The sequence below is a fragment of the Hyaena hyaena genome, unplaced genomic scaffold, assembly GCF_003009895.1.
Source record: "Hyaena hyaena isolate Hyena2069 unplaced genomic scaffold, ASM300989v1 scaffold_6, whole genome shotgun sequence".
NCBI lineage: Eukaryota > Metazoa > Chordata > Mammalia > Carnivora > Hyaenidae > Hyaena > Hyaena hyaena.
Genome location: NW_024080638.1, coordinates 235113 through 253249, shown reverse-complemented (window position 1 = coordinate 253249; position 18137 = coordinate 235113). Strand labels below are relative to the sequence as shown.

The window sequence follows — 18137 nt, the reverse complement described above, 5'->3', positions numbered from 1 at the left end:
TTTTTAAATATATGCTGTGTTTTCTTAAAGCTTGGCAGACTGGGTTTTGGAGCTCTGTATCACACGTTCCACAGTTGGAATTAAAATGAGACCACATCTGTGAAAGTGCTTTGATATGCATAATACTTCACATCAGCGGCTCTCAAAGTATGGGGCCCAGACCAGCAGAACCACATCACCTGGAAGCTCAAGGGAAATGTGAATTCTCTCACCTCATCCTGGGCTGGAAACTCTGGGGTGGGTGCGGGGACTGGTAATCTGTTTTAACAAGACCTCAGGTGATTCTGATGCCCACTCAAGCTTGGGAACAACTGTCCTGCAACAAGAGGAAATCAGCCCCCAGGGCTTGGGGGACTAAGGCTTTAAATATCTCCGATTTTTAGCTGAGATGGCACTGGGGAGACACTAGCAGTGGTGTTAGTTTCACAAATCTAAGACAGGTTGGGCCAGATCACTTAAAGGGTTTGGTTTTTTCCTTGAAAAGCAAGGAAAGGCTGTGTGAGCCTGTGGAGCTTTGTGGGGCCGTTTGAGGCTAGGACCACACGCTGAGTGTGGTTCTACACATCTTCAGAAGACATTCTTTTCCTCTCTTCTGTAAAGCATAGCTCCTTCAGTGCCATTTCACTGTATGCTTAAGCCAAAAGCCTGTGGTTATCAATTTGTTTAAAACAAGGCCATGGGGGTGAGGGTGCCTGGGAAGCTCAGTCAGTTAGGCTTCCAACTCTTGATTTCAGCCCAGGTCATGGTCTCCCACTGTTTGTGAGTTTGAGCCCCTCATCAGGTTCTGTGCTGTGTGGAGCCTCCTTGGGATTCTCGCTCTCTCCATCCACTCACATGCATGTGCATGCTCCCTTTCTCAAACACTAAAAAAAAAAGAAAGAAAGAAATAATTAAAAAAATAAAATGAGGCCATCAATATTAAGATATTTTTCTCTATCTGCTCCATTGTGCTACTTGTTTTTTGTTTTTTGTTTTTTAAACTTATTAAATGAAAATAAAATACTATTTCTCGGCAGGCTTGAAGCTTCAGGATTTCCTAGTGGACAATGAAACCTTCTCTGGATTCCTGACTTACAACCTCTCTCTGCCAAGGTCTACTGTGGACAAAATGCTGGGGGCTGATGTTAATCTTCACAAGGTAAGCTATAAGATGCGGCCTCCTTGTGGAGCTGACAGCACTGACACTGTTTGAGAATCCCTGTCTTTTTAATGGAGGTTGTTAGCTCAAGTTCACCTTCACCAGCTTTTACTTCTCTGCCCAGGCTGGCATTGTCCCACCATCCAGAGACTGGAATGTGCAGCCTGGTGGTGTGGGCCAGCTGGTTGCGATAAAACTGGTTTCCTGCCTGTCAACTGGCATTTGTTGATTACTTCCCCCTAAAGGGGTGGGGGATGAATTTAAGTTAAGATGAATTAAACATGAAAAATATTTTTTTTTCACAGTCCAGAGTTGAGGAGTATTGATCAGAGCAGCTGTCTATAAAATTTAAGACAGGAGATTTTAAAAAGTTAATGCTTCCTTTAATGATGGACCAAAAAAGTCTATAAGGAGAAAGTGATTTTTCCCCTTAATTTGTAAAACCAGAAAGTAATGTTAGTTTATATAGAATTTTAACCTTAGATTCTCAGACCCCTTCCTTTGGCATAATTGGGTATCATATAGCTCATATAGCTCCTGTGCCATAACAGACCCTGTGTGCATGGTTCTCGATTTTCAGAGAAGGTTCTCCAGTGTATTCCCTGGCAGAAAGGGGCACTGATTCTTTAGCCTGTCTCATGTCTACACACTAGCTTATCTTTACAATAAGCAGAAGCATTGGAAATGTTTATGCCTGAGGAAAAAAAAAAGATCTTCACTTTACATGATTTAGAATTTTTTAAATTAGAAAAATGTGCTTACTGCTTGCCCTTAGGAAACTAGGAAAATATGCCTTGTGTTTACCAGTTGCATGGTTGAGAGATAGGCCAAAGGCAGCAGTCTTGTGAAAACAGTTGCATTTAGCACAATTTCCATTTTCCCCTGCCAATTTCATCTCTGTCACATCAGGTCAGTTTAAAATAAGGAGCATCCTACGCATGGAGGTGGTCCTTGCATGGTATTAGCATCTCTGTGTGGTCGGTGCTCTCAAACACAGATACTGAAGGTAGGCTGACAGCAATGGCTACTTCGAGAAAGGAGGAAAACTTGCGTGTCTGGTATTAGGTGAAAACTTATGGACACCATGTCAGTCCAACTGCCCTGTAGCATTAGAAGACTGCATAGGCCTGGAGAGGCTCTTGGCTCATCACTCATTCTAGATTGCACTTCAAGCAGGTCACGCTGCACTAATTTAAACTAACAGGAGAGGTAATAATGGAGTAATACAGAGTCTGCATCATCCATCTATTCCACAAATATTTACTGTCAATAATGTTTCAGCACCAAGGGCACAAAGTGAGCAAGAAAACCAAGCCCCTCCTCTTAGTGAATTTACTGTCTAATTGGACAGTAAGGACCATGTATGAAGAAGGGCAGTTCATTGAGGCTCAGAAAAGCTAATTAAGTAAACAAAATATGGCGAGGAAAGGCTCTCCAGGGCTCTGCTGTAATGAATACCTAAGAGTGACTTGGAATTGGGCTTCAATGAGATGACAGAAAGGCTCAGCTTTCTGGTACTCTGCCCTGGGGCAAATCAAATGAAGAGTTCCAAATTCAGAAATTGCTTCAACATAGTTTTTTGGATCAGTGAAATAGCCATACCTACAAATAAATAAATAATATGGATGCTTTTTTTTTTTCTTCATAATTTGGTCCAACCCCAGTTTGAGATCTCTTAAGTTCCAAAATAATGAGAGTGGGTTTTTTAAATTTATTTTATTTATTTTAAAAAATTTTATTTAAAAAAAAAAAACCACTTTTATTAAAGTGGTTTCAGGAGTTTGGACCCTTAATTCCTATTTACTGAATCATGCGTCCCACTTTTGAAAAAAAGAGTTGGACTCAAGATTTCCCTTCACAAGGACAAGAGTATGGGAGATGATGAGTCAAACACAACATTCAGGCTTTAAGTTTTCTGTCGGATTGTGCCATGATACATTCCAAAGTTGGGTAAAGAGATCTGATGCAGTGGACTGTTGCAATGGTGTCTATTCTTCAAAGCTGTACTTGCCCACCACCCCGTCTTCTTAATCCAGTTTCCCTTGACTCTTTTTGCATGAAATGCTTCCAGGTATTGTTGCAAGGCTACCAGTTACATTTGACCAATCTGTGCAGTGGATCAGAATTAGAAAAGGTGATTCAACTTGGTGACCAAGAAGTTTCCACACTTTGCAGCTTGCCAAGGGAGAAACTGGATGCAGCGGAGCAGGTACTCCGTTCCAACATGGACATCCTGAGGCCAATCCTTGTGAGTATGCTTGCTGTGTGGAGAAGCTTCAAGCACTAATGCTTTTGGAATGTGAACATTTTCCCTGGACAATATAACTTTATTTTTGTGGAAATATAAGGCTGGCTGGGAGTTTGAGAGATAATTTAGCTCAGTCGTATTCTGTTCTTTCAAACTTCTGGGCTTTTTCCTAAAGGATAAAAGGGGGAGTAATGAATTGGGTATGGCTGAGTCAAGACCCAAGGTCCCTTGTGCCTGTTTCAATCAGAGAAAACCTATTTTTTATGTTGTTTTTTTTTAATAATGTAATTTGAGATTATTAGAGTTCATTTGATTAAAAAAAAAGTCTCAGAAATCTTGATGGGAAGATGGACATCCATTCTTAAAAAGCATTTCAACAAGGAGACCCTGTGTGCTGTCACAGTGGGAGAACCTTGGAATTGGATGGAAGCACCCATAATCATTAGATTAACCAATGACAAAATTACATGTACAGAAAAAAGAAATTGCAACGAAGTCTGATCAGCCTAGGAATCAATAGTTCAGAGAAGCAGTCTGAGAGTATACATGTTTATTCTTCATCAAAGAATACAGATGAACCTGAGCAGAGAGTTGTGTTTAGTGGTAGAACCAGTGGATTTCTTTGGGTTTTTGAGAGCTCTTATGACCTGCCTCTTAACAACATCATTTAGCATCCAGTGTTCCAGTTTCTTACTCACCAGATAGCACTCTGAGTTGTCAGTAGAATCTCTTAATATGAGAGAGTGAGCCTTGGAAAGATGTGCCTGAAAAGAGATGTTCCTCATTATAATAAGAAGAAATCAGAATCCTCTGGGACTTTGCGCAAGCTTGGTATCTTTATAGGGAGATCCGTTCTCCCGAGAGTACTAGAATCCTCTTTGAGGTGCCTGGGTGGCTTAGTCAGTTAAGCGCCTGAATCTTGATTTCAGCTCAGGTCACCATCTCACATTTTGTGAGTTCAGGCCCCATGTGGGGGCTCTGTGCTGATGGTGCCAAGCCTACTTGGGATTTTCTATATCTTTGCCCCTCACCTGCTTGTTCTCTTTCTCTCAAAATAAATAAACAAATTTTTTTTTATAACTTAAAAAAAAAAATGAGTTTTTTTTTATCCTCCTTGACTCTGTGATGCTGCAGCTTCTGCCTGAGTAAGTAGTAGGAAAAATTGGTAAGTTTTTTTTTTTTGTGGCCAGGTTGATGGCAAACCAGTTGGTATGAGGGGGTGGGCCTAATGCTCAAGATCTGTTTTTGTTTTATTCTAGTAGTAGTATTTTCTGTTTCAGTTAAAAAATCACACAAACCTGAGTTGCTTTGTTCAATAGTCTAGTATTCTATTGGTTAATATTTCTATAGTATAATTTCAAATAAGATCTATATTTCTGAATGGAAATGTTTGCAGTCCCAGATAACTGGTTTCTGTGGCTACATAAGCTCATTTATACAGACATGTAGCCTGTTGGCACTTGTTGCATTGTGAGAAATACAGGGCGAAAGATGATTATAAATGGTAGACCATTCCTTGTACAGTTTTGGCTGTTTTGCTTTATTTCATCATAAGACAGAAATGTTCACCCTTTCAGCTAGAATGATGCAAATTTTGGAAATATAGGTACTTTTAGAATTCCTAGTAATTTATATTGGTGCCCATTCATTGTTACATTCCTGTTTAATCATTAAACACTTACTTTGTGCACAACCCAGAAAATTCCTCCACTCACACAATGTCTGAATCAGACTCCAAGTAGAATGACAGCACAGCCTTCTTGATCTGACAATCACTAGCTTATGTTTCAACCGAAAATCCCTCCCTGGTTGGGAGGGTTGGCACGATTGGGTACATGGACACACACCATCAAACTGTCAGCTACATTGCAGTCCTTCGTGTTGTGGTTGTGCCTTCTACATCATTTGGTTTGTGATTGGGTATTGATTAAGGTGGCTGCCATATGCTTTTTGCACATTTCTTACGCCCAGGGAGCATTCCAGTTCTGCTCCTGCCTGTCTACTGTTGCTGGGATATCTCTCTCCGTAAAGTCAGAAGCTGAGGTTCTTGAATCGGAATATATAGTGTGGAAAGGTGGTTTTGGAGGCTACCTTTGGGATAAAATGACTTCCAAATAGTTTTTTAAATGTTTTATTTATTTCTGAGAGAGAGAGAGAGAGAGAGAGCGAGCTAGCATGAGCAGGGGAGGATCAGAGAGGGAGCTACAGAATCTGAAACAGGCTCCAGGCTCTGAGCTGGCAGTCAGCACAGAGCCCGACGCGGGGCTCGAATCCACAGACCATGAGGTCAGATGCCTAACCGACTGAGCCACCCAAGGCGCCCGACTTCCAAACAGTTTGAAAGGTGACTCTCATTTCTCAAGTTAAACAGGGCCTTAATTGAAGCACTGAAATTGATATTTTGATTTATTTTAAGCAACCTTTTACTCCTACTACTTGTTGACATATCAGCCATTTTGATGGTGGATGAATGTGACCTGCAACATCATTGCACATGGGCAGTTAATCACGCCAAGACACAAAACAGGAGCAGCAAGCAGGTGCCAGGCCCATCGTTGTGGGGAAAGAAACTGCGGTGTCAACTTGTGTTTCTGTACCCAAAGCAAATTTTCAGGGAAGACCTTTTTTTGAAACATTCCTCCTCTTTTTTCTGTTGTTGTTGTTGTCGTTGTTCTTGCTTGTTTTTTGTTGCTGGTGGTGGCGGTGTGGATGTTTCCCTGTTTTTCAGCCAAGAGTATTCTTTCTCTTGGGCCTCCTCTGTTTCCTGATGACCTCTGGACAGCAGGGTTTTGACAACAGAGTGGGGAAGTGTGGCAGAGCAGCCGGGGACATGGGCTTGAGGTCAGCTTCATCTGGGTTCAGATGCGGCCTCAGCAGGTTTACCAGTTGTGTGATCCTGGATAAATTGTCAGTAAGCCTCAGTTTCCTCTTCTTTTATATACAGATGTCTGGTTACACTTTGTTGTGATTATTGGTCATGCATATGAAGAGCATGACAAGGGGTCTGGCATGCATTAGGTGTTCAATAAATAGAAGTTAATCATCGATAGAACTTTTCATGATGAAGGCAATTGCTGGCATGATAGTTTTTTTCTTTGTTAGGTATCCGTCCTACCAAAAGTAGCCTTGAAGAATATTTCAGTGAAAACTGTTATTCTTTTCTTTGATATTGTCAAGACTTCTTACTCTGTAGATTCTTATTCATGAGTATACCTCAATTATTTATACCTTGCATGAAAATGAACTCTGGATGTCAGAATTCTATTGCATCCTTAAAGTTCTCTGGGATTAATAGTGGTTTCCATTAGGCATTCTTTTAATTTAAAAACCTATTCATTTATTGAACTATGTTGAGTTTATTATGTGTCAGGTGTGTTCTGGGAGCTGGACTCCACTGAGATCCTCACAAAGATGGCTTGTGATGAGTACAAGGATAGGTCGATACATGAAATATATCTCCAGGATACATGCATTTATGAAGGGGACTTGTATTTGTAGTACTTGTACTGTTGAGATGATAGCCTCTAGGAGGGGATTGTAGCCATCAAGCAGTGACTTCATTTTTTTTGTTAAGTGTTTATTTATTTTTGAGAGAGAGAGTGTGAGTAGGGGAGGGGGCAGAGAGGGAGACACAGAACTTGAAGCAAGCTCCAGGCTCTCCACTGTCCACACAGAGCCCAACGTGGGGCTCAAACTCCTGAACTGCGAGGTCATGGCCTGAGCTGAAGTCTGACACTTAACCAACTGAGACACCCAGGTGCCCCAGCAGTGACTTCTTTTGTCTCATTGCTCAGCAAGGTGGATTTGGCTGTTCCAGTTGGCTGGGCAGGTGTACTTCCCCTTGCCTTCCTTGTGGGTTGTTCCTGAAGTAGGACCAACCTTTCCCAGACAGGAGAAATCTGTGTGGGGGCTTCTTTCTGCTGCCTTCCAGTAACCTCCAATCTGTTTTGGACTGCAAGAAGGAGCCATATTAGTGGACCAGCAAATTTTGGCCAGAGGGATTTATTTGCTTCTCTTGTCAGGGTCCTTGCTGATTGTGTGTGTTTTGTTTAGTTTTGTTTTTAATTGCTGTAACAAATAACCACATACCTAGCAGCTTAAAAACAACATGAATTTATTAGTTTATAATCCTGTCAGCCAGAAGTCTGGATACAGTGTGGTTCACCTGGGCCTATTCCTTATTGTTGGACAAGACTAAAATCAAGGGGTTAACAGAGCTGTATTCCTTTTTCGAGGCTCTGAGGATGCCTCTGCTTCTGAGTTCATTCAGGTTGTTAGCTGAAGTCGGTTCCTTGCAGTTGTTGGACTGAGGTTGCTGTTTCCAGGCTGGATGACAGCTAGAGGTAGGTCTTTGGTCCTAGAGGCTGCCAGCATTCCTTCTCATGATTTTCATGTGGCCCCCTTTCCGACCACAGTGGGTTGAGACCCCGTCATGCTCTAAATTTCTTTTTCTCTGCCACATCTCTGCTTCTAGCCAGAGAAAGTTCTGCCCCTTTATGGGTTCGTGTGATTAGATTGGACTCATCTAGATAATCTAGGATAATCTCCCTATTTTTAAGGTCTTTAACCTTAATTATATCTGAAAAAGCACAATTTCCCATGTGATCTAACATATTCAGGTGCCAGGGACTAGGATGTGGACTGCTTTGGGGAGGGCACTCATCCTGCCACAGATGTCTTTTAACTGAAAGGTGTATTTCATATCTTTGAAGTGTTTCCTCAGTGCTCTTGGCTTTTTATTAACCCCTCTTCAGCTCTGTACATTTTCTTGCCTATATTCTGAGAGTGACTCCAAAGCATAATAAAAACTACCCATCACAGTTTTTAATGCACAAACCAAAGACAGCAGTGACTTTGGGAAGTAGAACGTCCCTGAACAAGACGCGACTTACAAGACGGTTGTAAGGCACCAGAGCTTCGGCCACAAACAGGGCAAACAAGTGCACGCGGAGCTTTCATTCTAGTGGGCACTGAGAACCAACTTTCAGGCTGACATTGGAAAATTGAGGAATCCTTCACAGGTCCTAGATTTGTAGAGTGAGGGCTGTCCTCCCATCTGTTTCACTGATGAACCCCCAGCAGTGCCCTGACAACAAACTTTGCCAGCCTGGGACACTGTGCGCCTTGGTGGAAAGACTGTGGGGTTAGGTACGCTTCCCTTCTGGTCTTGGCTCATCATTGTCTTGGTGATATGAAAAAGGTATCTGATTCTTGAGTTAGGAAGGACAGGCATAGGGACTTCTCTCCATCTTAGTAGCAAGTTGGGTACCGCACAACCATGTGGTTAGATCGTCTTGACCTCTGATGATACCTTTACCCTGAAAGGGAAAGTTCTGTTTCTATAGAACAAAAGAGTTCTGTTCACATGTCTTCTGATGCATGCAGCATATTCTTGCAAAGACAGAACTAAGTTCATGGGACAAAGGAGGTAAAGTGAGTGGTGCCCTGAGGTCCCTAAAAGACCAGTGATCTCACAGCTGGGCTGTGTATAGATTGAAGGGACAGATGGAGAAGGGGTGAACAAAGTCATTCTTCTCCTGAAAGCTCTTTGTTTAGTGTCTTCTTGATCCTTAGACAAAGACTTAGAATATAGATGGGTCTTGGCTCATTCTTTTTTGGGGCTACATACTTGAACTTATCACATCCAGCCCTTAAAGCATTTGTGTGAGGTTTTGTGTGTGTGTGCTTTTTTCTTTTTCTTTTTTTTTTTTTTTTGGTAGGAGAAAACAGCTGCTGTCTTCTGCATAAAACTCAGACGTTTGTAGGAGGTATCAGATTTTGTTTGGCTTTGTTTGATGGTACTGCCCCCCCTGTTTTCAGTACATGCTTTCATCTGGCAGTCAGCTGCAATCCTTATCATTTGGTAAATGGTAAATGGCATACCTCAAGGATTGACTCTCAAGACTGTGTGTTTACTTAATTTCTATAGACAAAGGGGAGCACATAACCAGAGCTAAATAGGTGAATTTAGCAGCAGAGTGTTAATAGGACTATTCAACTCTACCTGTATAGACGTTTTGGCCTCAGTTATACTATTTCTTCCTTGAAAAGTGCCACTCTTCTTCTCCCCCCCCGCTTCCCGCCTGGGACATTAGGTTCCTTTTTTTTTTTTTAATTAATTTTTTAAAAATTTACATCCAAGTTAGTTAACGTCGTGTAATAATGATTTCAGAAGTAGAATTTAGTTATTCATCACTTCCTATAACACCCAGTGCTCATCCCAATAAGTACCCTCCTTAATGCCCAACACCCATTAGCCCATCTCCCACCCAACACCCTACCAACAACTCATGGTTTGTTCTCTGTATTTAAAAGTCTCTTATTGTTTGTCTTCCTTTCTGTATTCATCTTATTTTTCCTTCCCTTCCCCTATGTTTATCTGTTCTGTTTCTTAAATTCCACATATGAGTAAAATCATCTGATATTTGTCTTTCTCTGATGGACTACTTCACTTAGCATAATGCACTCTATTTCTTAAATAAAGGTTTAGGTTTTATTTTTTTGGTCCTGAATTCTGTGATAGTAGATGTATTTAACCATTTAGAAACTGCAAAAAATGTTATGTTAATGCATTAAACACATCACATTTAAAAGTTAATATTTATATTGTTGGATTGTTTTTAAAATATTAGTTCCTCCCTCAGACAGGAGTTTTATAGTCCCCTACTTTGACAAGAGATATTAAAATGTTCCTCAAAGGAAAACTTCATTGTCATGTAAATCATTGAAAAGAGATAGGATGTCTTTTGGGCAATGTAGTCTTTGTGCCTGGTAGCTGGCTTATTTATTTTCAATTTGAACTAAAACATATAGCCCTGAGTCGTATTTTCTGAATATGGCAAAGTGAAGTAGAGATTTTTAGCCTACTTATTTATTTTCAATTTGAACTAAAACATATAGTCCTAGCCCTGAGTCATATTTTCTGAATATGGCAAAGTGAAGTAGAGATTTTTAGCCTACTTTAAGAGAATCTAAGGGAGGCCTAATGAACCCATCATAACATGCATTTGCAGGAGGAAAATAAAATTGTGCGTTATATTGAAAATCTTATTCAAATACATATACACCCACATTATTTGGTGGTAGAGACCCTGAAAAATTTGGATGAGGATAAGATTTTCGTAAACTGAGGTTTTCAATTATACTTAATTTCACAGATGTTCTGTCTTCTGTTTCTATTTGGCTGTGGCTTCTGATGCATTAATAATATTCTCTCCCAGTCTTTATTTTGTATAGTGATGATCTGTAAGTAAACACTTAAATTAATTCATTCAGCAAATATTAAGTTCTGGTCTGTGCCATGCACTGGGCCAGCGAGGCAGTGGTAAGCAAGGCTTTGTTTCCCTGCTGCTAGGCAGTGGATGGGACAGGCCAGGAATCGAGAACATGCATCCTCTGCTGGGTGTTACACAGGCCCTGATGGGGCCCTCCTAACCCAGTCTTTGAGGATTAGGAAAAAAACATATGTTAAGTTGGGACCTAAAGAATAAAAGTTACCGAGGTAAAGAACAGGGAGAAGAAGTTCCAGACATTTGACATGGTTTGTGTATAAAGGTGGTATATAGGGGAATTGCACATGATTGTAGTTTATAGGGGAGCAGATGGAGCTATGGGGGACTTGATGGGAAAAGGAACCGTAAGATGATACTGTGGAGGCGACCACAGATGAACTGAGGTAAACTTTGAGGCCATTGGATCTCATCCTTAGAACAAGGGAACCCACCCAAAGATTCCAGGGGGCGGGTTATTTGATGAGGTGAATTTAAATGCCCTTTGAGGCAGGACTCCTACCAGACCATCTCTTGGGCTTCTCTCTTGCTTTCGGTTTTTCTTCCATAGACATTTCCTGGGTGCCAACTTACTCTGTGGTAGGAACTATGTTGAATGCTGAGCTGAAATAAAACACCAGCTCAGAAACTAAAGTCAAATTGTCTTTGCCAGGTTACTGCCTTTTTAATTTCCAGTCCTTTACAATTTAGTTAAGCTAGTTGGATGAAAGACTATAATGAAATCATCTGTCAGGCCCAGAAAAGACAGGGAGCACAATGGCCTTTGTCATTCTTGGGCCAGCGCTCCATAATGTCATGATTTTAGGCAATGTTGCCTTGTTGTGATTAACACATTTTGCAGAAATGGGTGGGAGCCTTTGAGTAATACAATACGCATTTGTCTGTTCTTCCTGTAATATTACAGTATTGAGTTACGATCTAAAAATAACGCATAATACATGAATTCTGGTTAGCTTCACACAGGTCATATAGTCCCTTGCTGAAGGTTTTATCTTTGCTCTTACCCTCTCTTTTTTCATACATGAAAATCACTTGCTTCCTGTGGTCGGTGGGGGACCTACAGGAGTTCATAGCCAAGGGAATATTTTTGTTTAGGAAACTAATAGTAGAATAGTAGGAATTCCAAACTGTAAATTGTTTTCTGGAACTGTTTGGAAATACTTGTTGGCAAGCTCTGGCTGCCTTTGTCAAGTATTAGCAGGAGACCACAGTTAATAGTATGTGTAGGCACATGGTTCTCAGACTTCATTTTGTGGCTTGGTTTTAGGGCATGTTTGCTGGGGTTAATTTTATTTAGGGAATTTAGACATCTTCCATGGCTTGATAGGTAGTCAAGCCAACTTACACTCTTCACTCTTCTTTCACTCCTGCCCACTCTCCGTCCTTTCCTCCTTCTCCCTCTTTTATCTTTCATTTAATTAAAAAGAAAAGTATGAAATAGGTAAAAACTTACAAAAAGGCACAGAATAGTTATAAAGAACACCCCTGTATCATCATCCATCATTTGCCTTGCTTGCTTCAGATTCCTTTTCAAGAAAGAAAACATGACAGGTATCGTCCGTGCCACGTGTGTATCCCCATCTCTTTCCTCAGAGGTAATCACGATCCTGGAGTTCCATGTTTTTATGCCTGATACCATGTATATGTATTTGCATTCTGTTAATAACATTATACGGTAGTGGTTTGTAGTGTTCGTGTTGTATAAATGTACATATTGATCTGCAGCTTGTATTTTTCACTCAGCATTGTTCTTGGGATTTATCAGTATTGATACATGTGGCATCTGATTCATTTTAACTGCTGCATGGTATTCCCTTTTAATACCTAAATTTTATTTTATTTAAAAAATATTTTTTAATGTTTATTTTTGAGAGAGAGAGACAGAGTGTGAGTGGGGGAGGGGCAGAGAGAGACAGAATCCGAAGCAGGCTCCAGGCTCTGAGCTGTCAACATAGAGCCTTAAGTGGGGTTCAAACCCATGGACCAGGAAATCATGACCTGAGCTGAAGTTGGACGCTTAACTGACTGAGCCACCCAGGTACCTCTATACCTAAATTTTTAAAAATTCATTCATCTATGGCTTATTTTTTCACATTGTTTATGGTATCTTTTGGTGCCTAGTTTCTGCTTTTAAATGTTAGAGTCATTTTGCCAACGTGGTTTGGGCTTTTTATATTTTAAGGCCTTCCCCACCCTAAGTTCATAAGTACATTTTCTGCTATGTATCTGTAAGTTTCATTTTTTACTTTTAGCTCTGTAATCTACCAAGAACTTAAGTTTACATAGAGGTGTGAAATGGAAAATATTAAGTTTTCTTACATGAAGGACTAGTTTCAGCAACACTATTATTAAGTTTGCAGATTCTCATTAGTCTGTTCCATGTATTTTAGAATGTCCAAGCACAGAAAAGTAAAATGAAGTCCTGATCAAAGTTCCTGGATGAAATGAACTTTAAACGGTGCTCAGTTTGAATTGTCTGTGTGTGTTCTTCTTTTTAAACTCTGTAATGTCAGCCCACATCTGTGTGCAAGTCCACCAACACATCTTTGAAAGTGGGAATTTGTTTGTATGGACAATAGGTTGCCAATACTTACATTCATGAACACTGAGCATTTAATCTCAAACAACAATTAGTGTAGAAAGAGATCCTAATAATGAGATTGATTGTCCTATCACTTATGGATGGATTTAGCCAATGTTTCTCTTAGAGACCAAAATCTAAATCAGTTTAAACCAACCAGAGCTCAGACCACTAACAGCAACCACATAATAAGATGCGGGATTGCATTTGTGCCTGAATATGTAAAGGTCTAATATCCACGGTAAATGTGATGAAGTCCTTAAATTTAGGTCTGTGATCAACTGTGTTGCTCGTGGGTAAAACAGTCATGCAGTGCACACATGGATTTTCCTGAATTGTGTAGCTTTTAAAACAAGAAGAATAAGCCTGCCCCAAAGTTAAGACCTTTAAGTTGAAAAACCTGATGGAAAGAATCATTACCTATGCAAGTTTATATTCATTCAGGTGAGGAAGACCTAATCTAAAAACAACATGAACTACCAATTGATCTGTACCCTGCGGGGGAAAGATGACTGCTACTGGTGACAACAAGCCAGTGTTCCAGCTAAGGTTTTAGAGACTTGGTCTTTTGTACTTAGTGGCTGCCCAGCCAATTACTTGGTGTGGTGTTCTGGCCTCCTCTGCGTTTGGCACCATCTCCTATCCCACTCAAGGCCAGGTGAACTGACTCGCCTCTCTTTAGCGCTTCACATCCAAAGCAGTTAGCATCATGTTGACCAGATGTGGAATGCACAACCACCTTTGTGCAAAGCATGCTGTGAAAAAAAAAAGAGTGAATATTGTCCAAGGGCTATGGCTTAGTGCTTCTCAAACTTCTATGTGTAAAAAAAGTCCTGAGGCTTCCTGACTCACATGCCTAGCATCTGAATCAGTAGGTCTCAGAGGGTTGGGAGGCTGCATGCTTAACAAGCTCCCTGAGACCACACTGTGTCAGTGAAACCTGGTCATTCACCGTTCTGTCATGATTTTGGTTGTAGTCCAGTGCCATTGGTACCATGTGAATGCAATATTTCCTTTTACTTAAATTGATTTAGTTAGAAAAAAATCTATATGTCTATTGTAAAGGTAAAATCAATATCACTATAAATAGAAGGTACACATACATGTGCATTAAGATAAATATATGTGTGCCTATACTTGCGTATCTCTGTGTAGGTATAGATATACACATATACCTAAACATAGGTTATGACTTTTCCTTCAAGTGTTTCAATTTAAATGTCAGCTTTGGGGCAAGTTTGTGTGTGTGTGTGTGTGAGTGTGTGAGTGAGATATAAATAGATATTTATATTTCATCCACTGACATTACTTAATATAGTATATATTTTATCTACTTAACCTCTTTTGTTTCAGTTTTGCAAACACAGAAAAAATGGGATTGTAAGGAAGAAAGAAGCATTTCATCTCAAGCCTTCAGGAATTAGGTCTCAGTCTTGCACTGAAGAGTATAATGTTAGAAATCTCACATGGGGTGTGGCTGATGTGCTTTGAGAGGACAATGGTAGCTCTCTGCTTAGCAGAGGGTGGACCCCTCAACAGTAGAAACAGTTCTTGGAGAGCTAGCCAGGAAGCAGAAGGGAGGATGTATGCCTTTTCAAGAACTGGAAAACCCTTCAGTTTTGGCAGTAAACTTTTAAGGAAGGGAAGAGAAAGGCAATGGTGACATTTCTGAGAACTGGGAGGATGTGCTGTGTGCCAGGCACTGCGTAAGGTACTCTGCACATGACCTCTGATTGACTGTCCTTTACAGTGCTGTGATACGTGCATTATCGTGAACTCCACAGCACAGCTGTGGAAAGGAGCATGGGGAATTGGAGTCATTTGCCCAGGGTTTGGTAGCCACCCAGCTCCCCATAATCAGAGAAGGAGCAGATTGGCAAGAGTCTTCAGACTCTTATTTCCTTTCAGGCTGTATAAAAGATGGATTAATTCCCAAATTTTAAGTTTTTAAATGTACATTGAGTTAACTTGGCATTTTTCTGCTACATAATCCTGAGCATGCATCATCTTGTGGGCCTCATGGTAAACACAGAAACATTTCACCTCCTACGCCTTCCAGTTAAGATCTCTCGGTTTGTAAGTTTTCCTTACTGGTTGCGTAGAGGTTGCGTAGAGTCGCCTTTAAAGTGATAACCTTTAGTTATGGTGTGAACCTGAAGTAAGAAAGTAAAAAAGAAAAAAAAATGTCCCACTTGTTTTTGCTCATAATTACTTAATGGAAGAACCAGTTGTTAAGGTAACCCATGAGTTGCATCATGGAGACCTACCTGAGTATAGTGGTGAAGGGAAACCATGGGCCCATCTAAGGACTGGGAGTGTGGGAAAGCACACCCTCATGACCAAGCTGCTCTAGAGGAAGCTCATGAGTCAGGCTGGACAAATTCTTTCCTAGAACCTTTAGACAGATTTTATCAGAAGCATACATTAAGGATTATGCTTGGATATGATAATGGTTGTGATGATATGAACTTAATCTTGTGTATTTGGAGTTCTTTTTAAAGGAAAACCTCTCAGACTATGTTATGATTTCACAACAATCCCCAATAGAAGACAAATAACAAAAGAGCCCAGCCTCCTCTAAATTAAAGAGGTTTCTGATATTAAAGAAATTGATGCCTATAGAAGCACCAAGGAAAGACGGATTTTCCCTGAAGACTCTTTTTTTTTTCCCCTATTTAACAAATAAAAATGATGAAACTGGCTCTATATCTTTTTCTTTTTGGAAAACTGAAAACCCAGAACCCAATTTTTAGTCTCTTCAGCTCTTGGAATTCTGGCCTCAGAGCCCATGCATCAGTGTTATTTCTTCGTTAGCTTAGGTTTGCTGCCCTCACTTATCTTTTCCTTGGGCCCAATTAATTATTTTCTTACATTTGTTGTGAAGCTAGGTGGTCTATAACAGCAAGTAAATATACACAGGAGTAAATACAGAGAACTGTCTAAAAGTAGACATAAAAATAAGCATTCCATTTGAAATCTCAGTGTTATAAGTAATGCTGACTTGAGCAGAATGAGCAAATTTCTCTTTGGCAGCTTTAAACTTCAGTTTCTTCCTTTCTTGTGAGCCATTACAAAATTGTGTCTTGAAGTCCTTCTGTTGTACATCCTGTGGATTTGGGAATTTGTGGTCAAAGTTGCATTGGACAGACACACACACACACACACACACACACACACACACACACACATTCCCAGCATGAGATAGTTTTATCAATTGCATATCAACTAGTTTTATTTATTTTTATTTTTTTTAAATGTTTTATTTATTTCTGAGAGAGAGAGAGAGAGTGTGTGAGCAGGCGAGGGTCAGAGAGAGAGGGAGACACAGAATCCGAAACAGGCTCCAGGTTCTAAGCTGGCTGTCAGCACAGAGCCTGACGCGGGGCTCGAATCCATGATATGTGAGATCATGACCTGAGTTGAAGTCGGATGCTCAACCAACTGAGACACCCAGGCACCCTTCAAACAGTTTTAAATATGCGTTTCTATACTACTTAAAAGCGCTTATCAAAGGATTAGTAATTGTTATCTGAAATAACTTGCAAACATGCAGTTAGGATAATTTTAGTGCCTTTGGTTAGGAGTGGGTTTCCTGTGTTTTAAACTCAAGATGGTGAATGGTTTTAATTAATTTGTTTATTTCCAATAGAGAGTTCAGGTTTACATCTGAACCTAGAAACAAAGTATTTTTTCTCATTCCAGACAGAACTAAACTATACATCTCCCATCCTGAGCAAGGAACTGACGAAGGCCACAAAAACTTTGCTGGATAGTCTCGGGACTCTGGCCCAAGAGGTAAGTTGTGTCGTTCTAACACCAGAAGGCAGACCATTCACGATGGCTCTTTTCCACCCGAGTTTGGTGTGGAGGAGAGTCCTTTTGATTTGAATATTATGTGAAACATGAAACAATTTTAGAAGCATTGATGATCTTTAAAATTACCTGGTTTGAGCTCCTTACTTTAGAGATGAAGAAACCAAGATGCAGAGATGTTTCAAGAGCTAATTAGTTTCTGGCTAAAGGCCTGATACTTGGTCTAGAACTTTGTCCCATTGTTATTCTCTGCCCCTAGTTAACGACTCCTTGGTAAAGAGGCTCTTTCCCATCATCATCCATGCACTGTGTTTGTCTTGCCAAACATTTCTCCGTATTTTTTTTTCAGTAGCAAGGCCAGTCTTTTTATGAACTAAATGGAATACCGTGTACCCCTAATTCAGACCTTTCCCTGTAAACACCTGGCCTCTAAGATTCACCTTTGGGAATGTCTTTTCTTAATGAACATTAAGCTGAGTTTGCCTTTCTGGTCCGCATATTGACCATTGTGTTAGACCGATCTTCTATTCATAAGATCAGGCAGCCTGTAGGCGCTTGCAAAAGCAGTTATCTTTTCCTCTGCCTGGTGGCCGGTGTGAGCTTCACCTTGGTGGCGCCCAGCCTTGTTTCAGATTACACTTGGAGAAGGGGAGCTGTCTGGAACCCAGTGTGTAAGAGGCTGAGCCAGGGGTGGGGGAGGGGGGTTGCGGTCAGAAACAGGCTTGAATATCCAGGATATTGGATAGAAATAACCTTCACGAACTTGGTTCAGCCTTATGTTGAGTTGCTTCTCTAAATCGTTTTTTGGTATTTGTTAATTTTTTTTTCAAATATCAAAAATTAGTTTTCCGAGAATAAAAGTATTGTACGTTCATTGTGGAAAATGAAGGATGTTTGGGAAAACAGATCAAACACATGTCGATAATTTGACGTATTGCGTTTAGTTCAGTTTTCTTTTTTTCTTTGAATTTTGCTCATGGGCGTCTGACTGAAGAGGCTTGGGTTTTGGGTCCCTTTTTGGAGAAGTCCTTTCCAGCCCGCCATTTGTTCTTTTGGTTGTGAATACTG

General features: G+C 40.4%; 1 protein-coding gene across 1 annotated transcript in view; it reads left to right on the top strand.

Moving 5' to 3' along the window:
• The window catches only part of ABCA1 (ATP binding cassette subfamily A member 1), a 133146-nt gene that overhangs the window by 53016 nt on the left and 61993 nt on the right, over positions 1-18137 (top strand). Inside the window, exons 6-8 of the mRNA XM_039240113.1 lie at positions 1017-1138; positions 3210-3386; positions 16959-17051. Coding sequence (XP_039096044.1) covers positions 1017-1138; positions 3210-3386; positions 16959-17051 — 392 coding nt within the window. The remainder of the gene's footprint in view (positions 1-1016; positions 1139-3209; positions 3387-16958; positions 17052-18137) is intronic.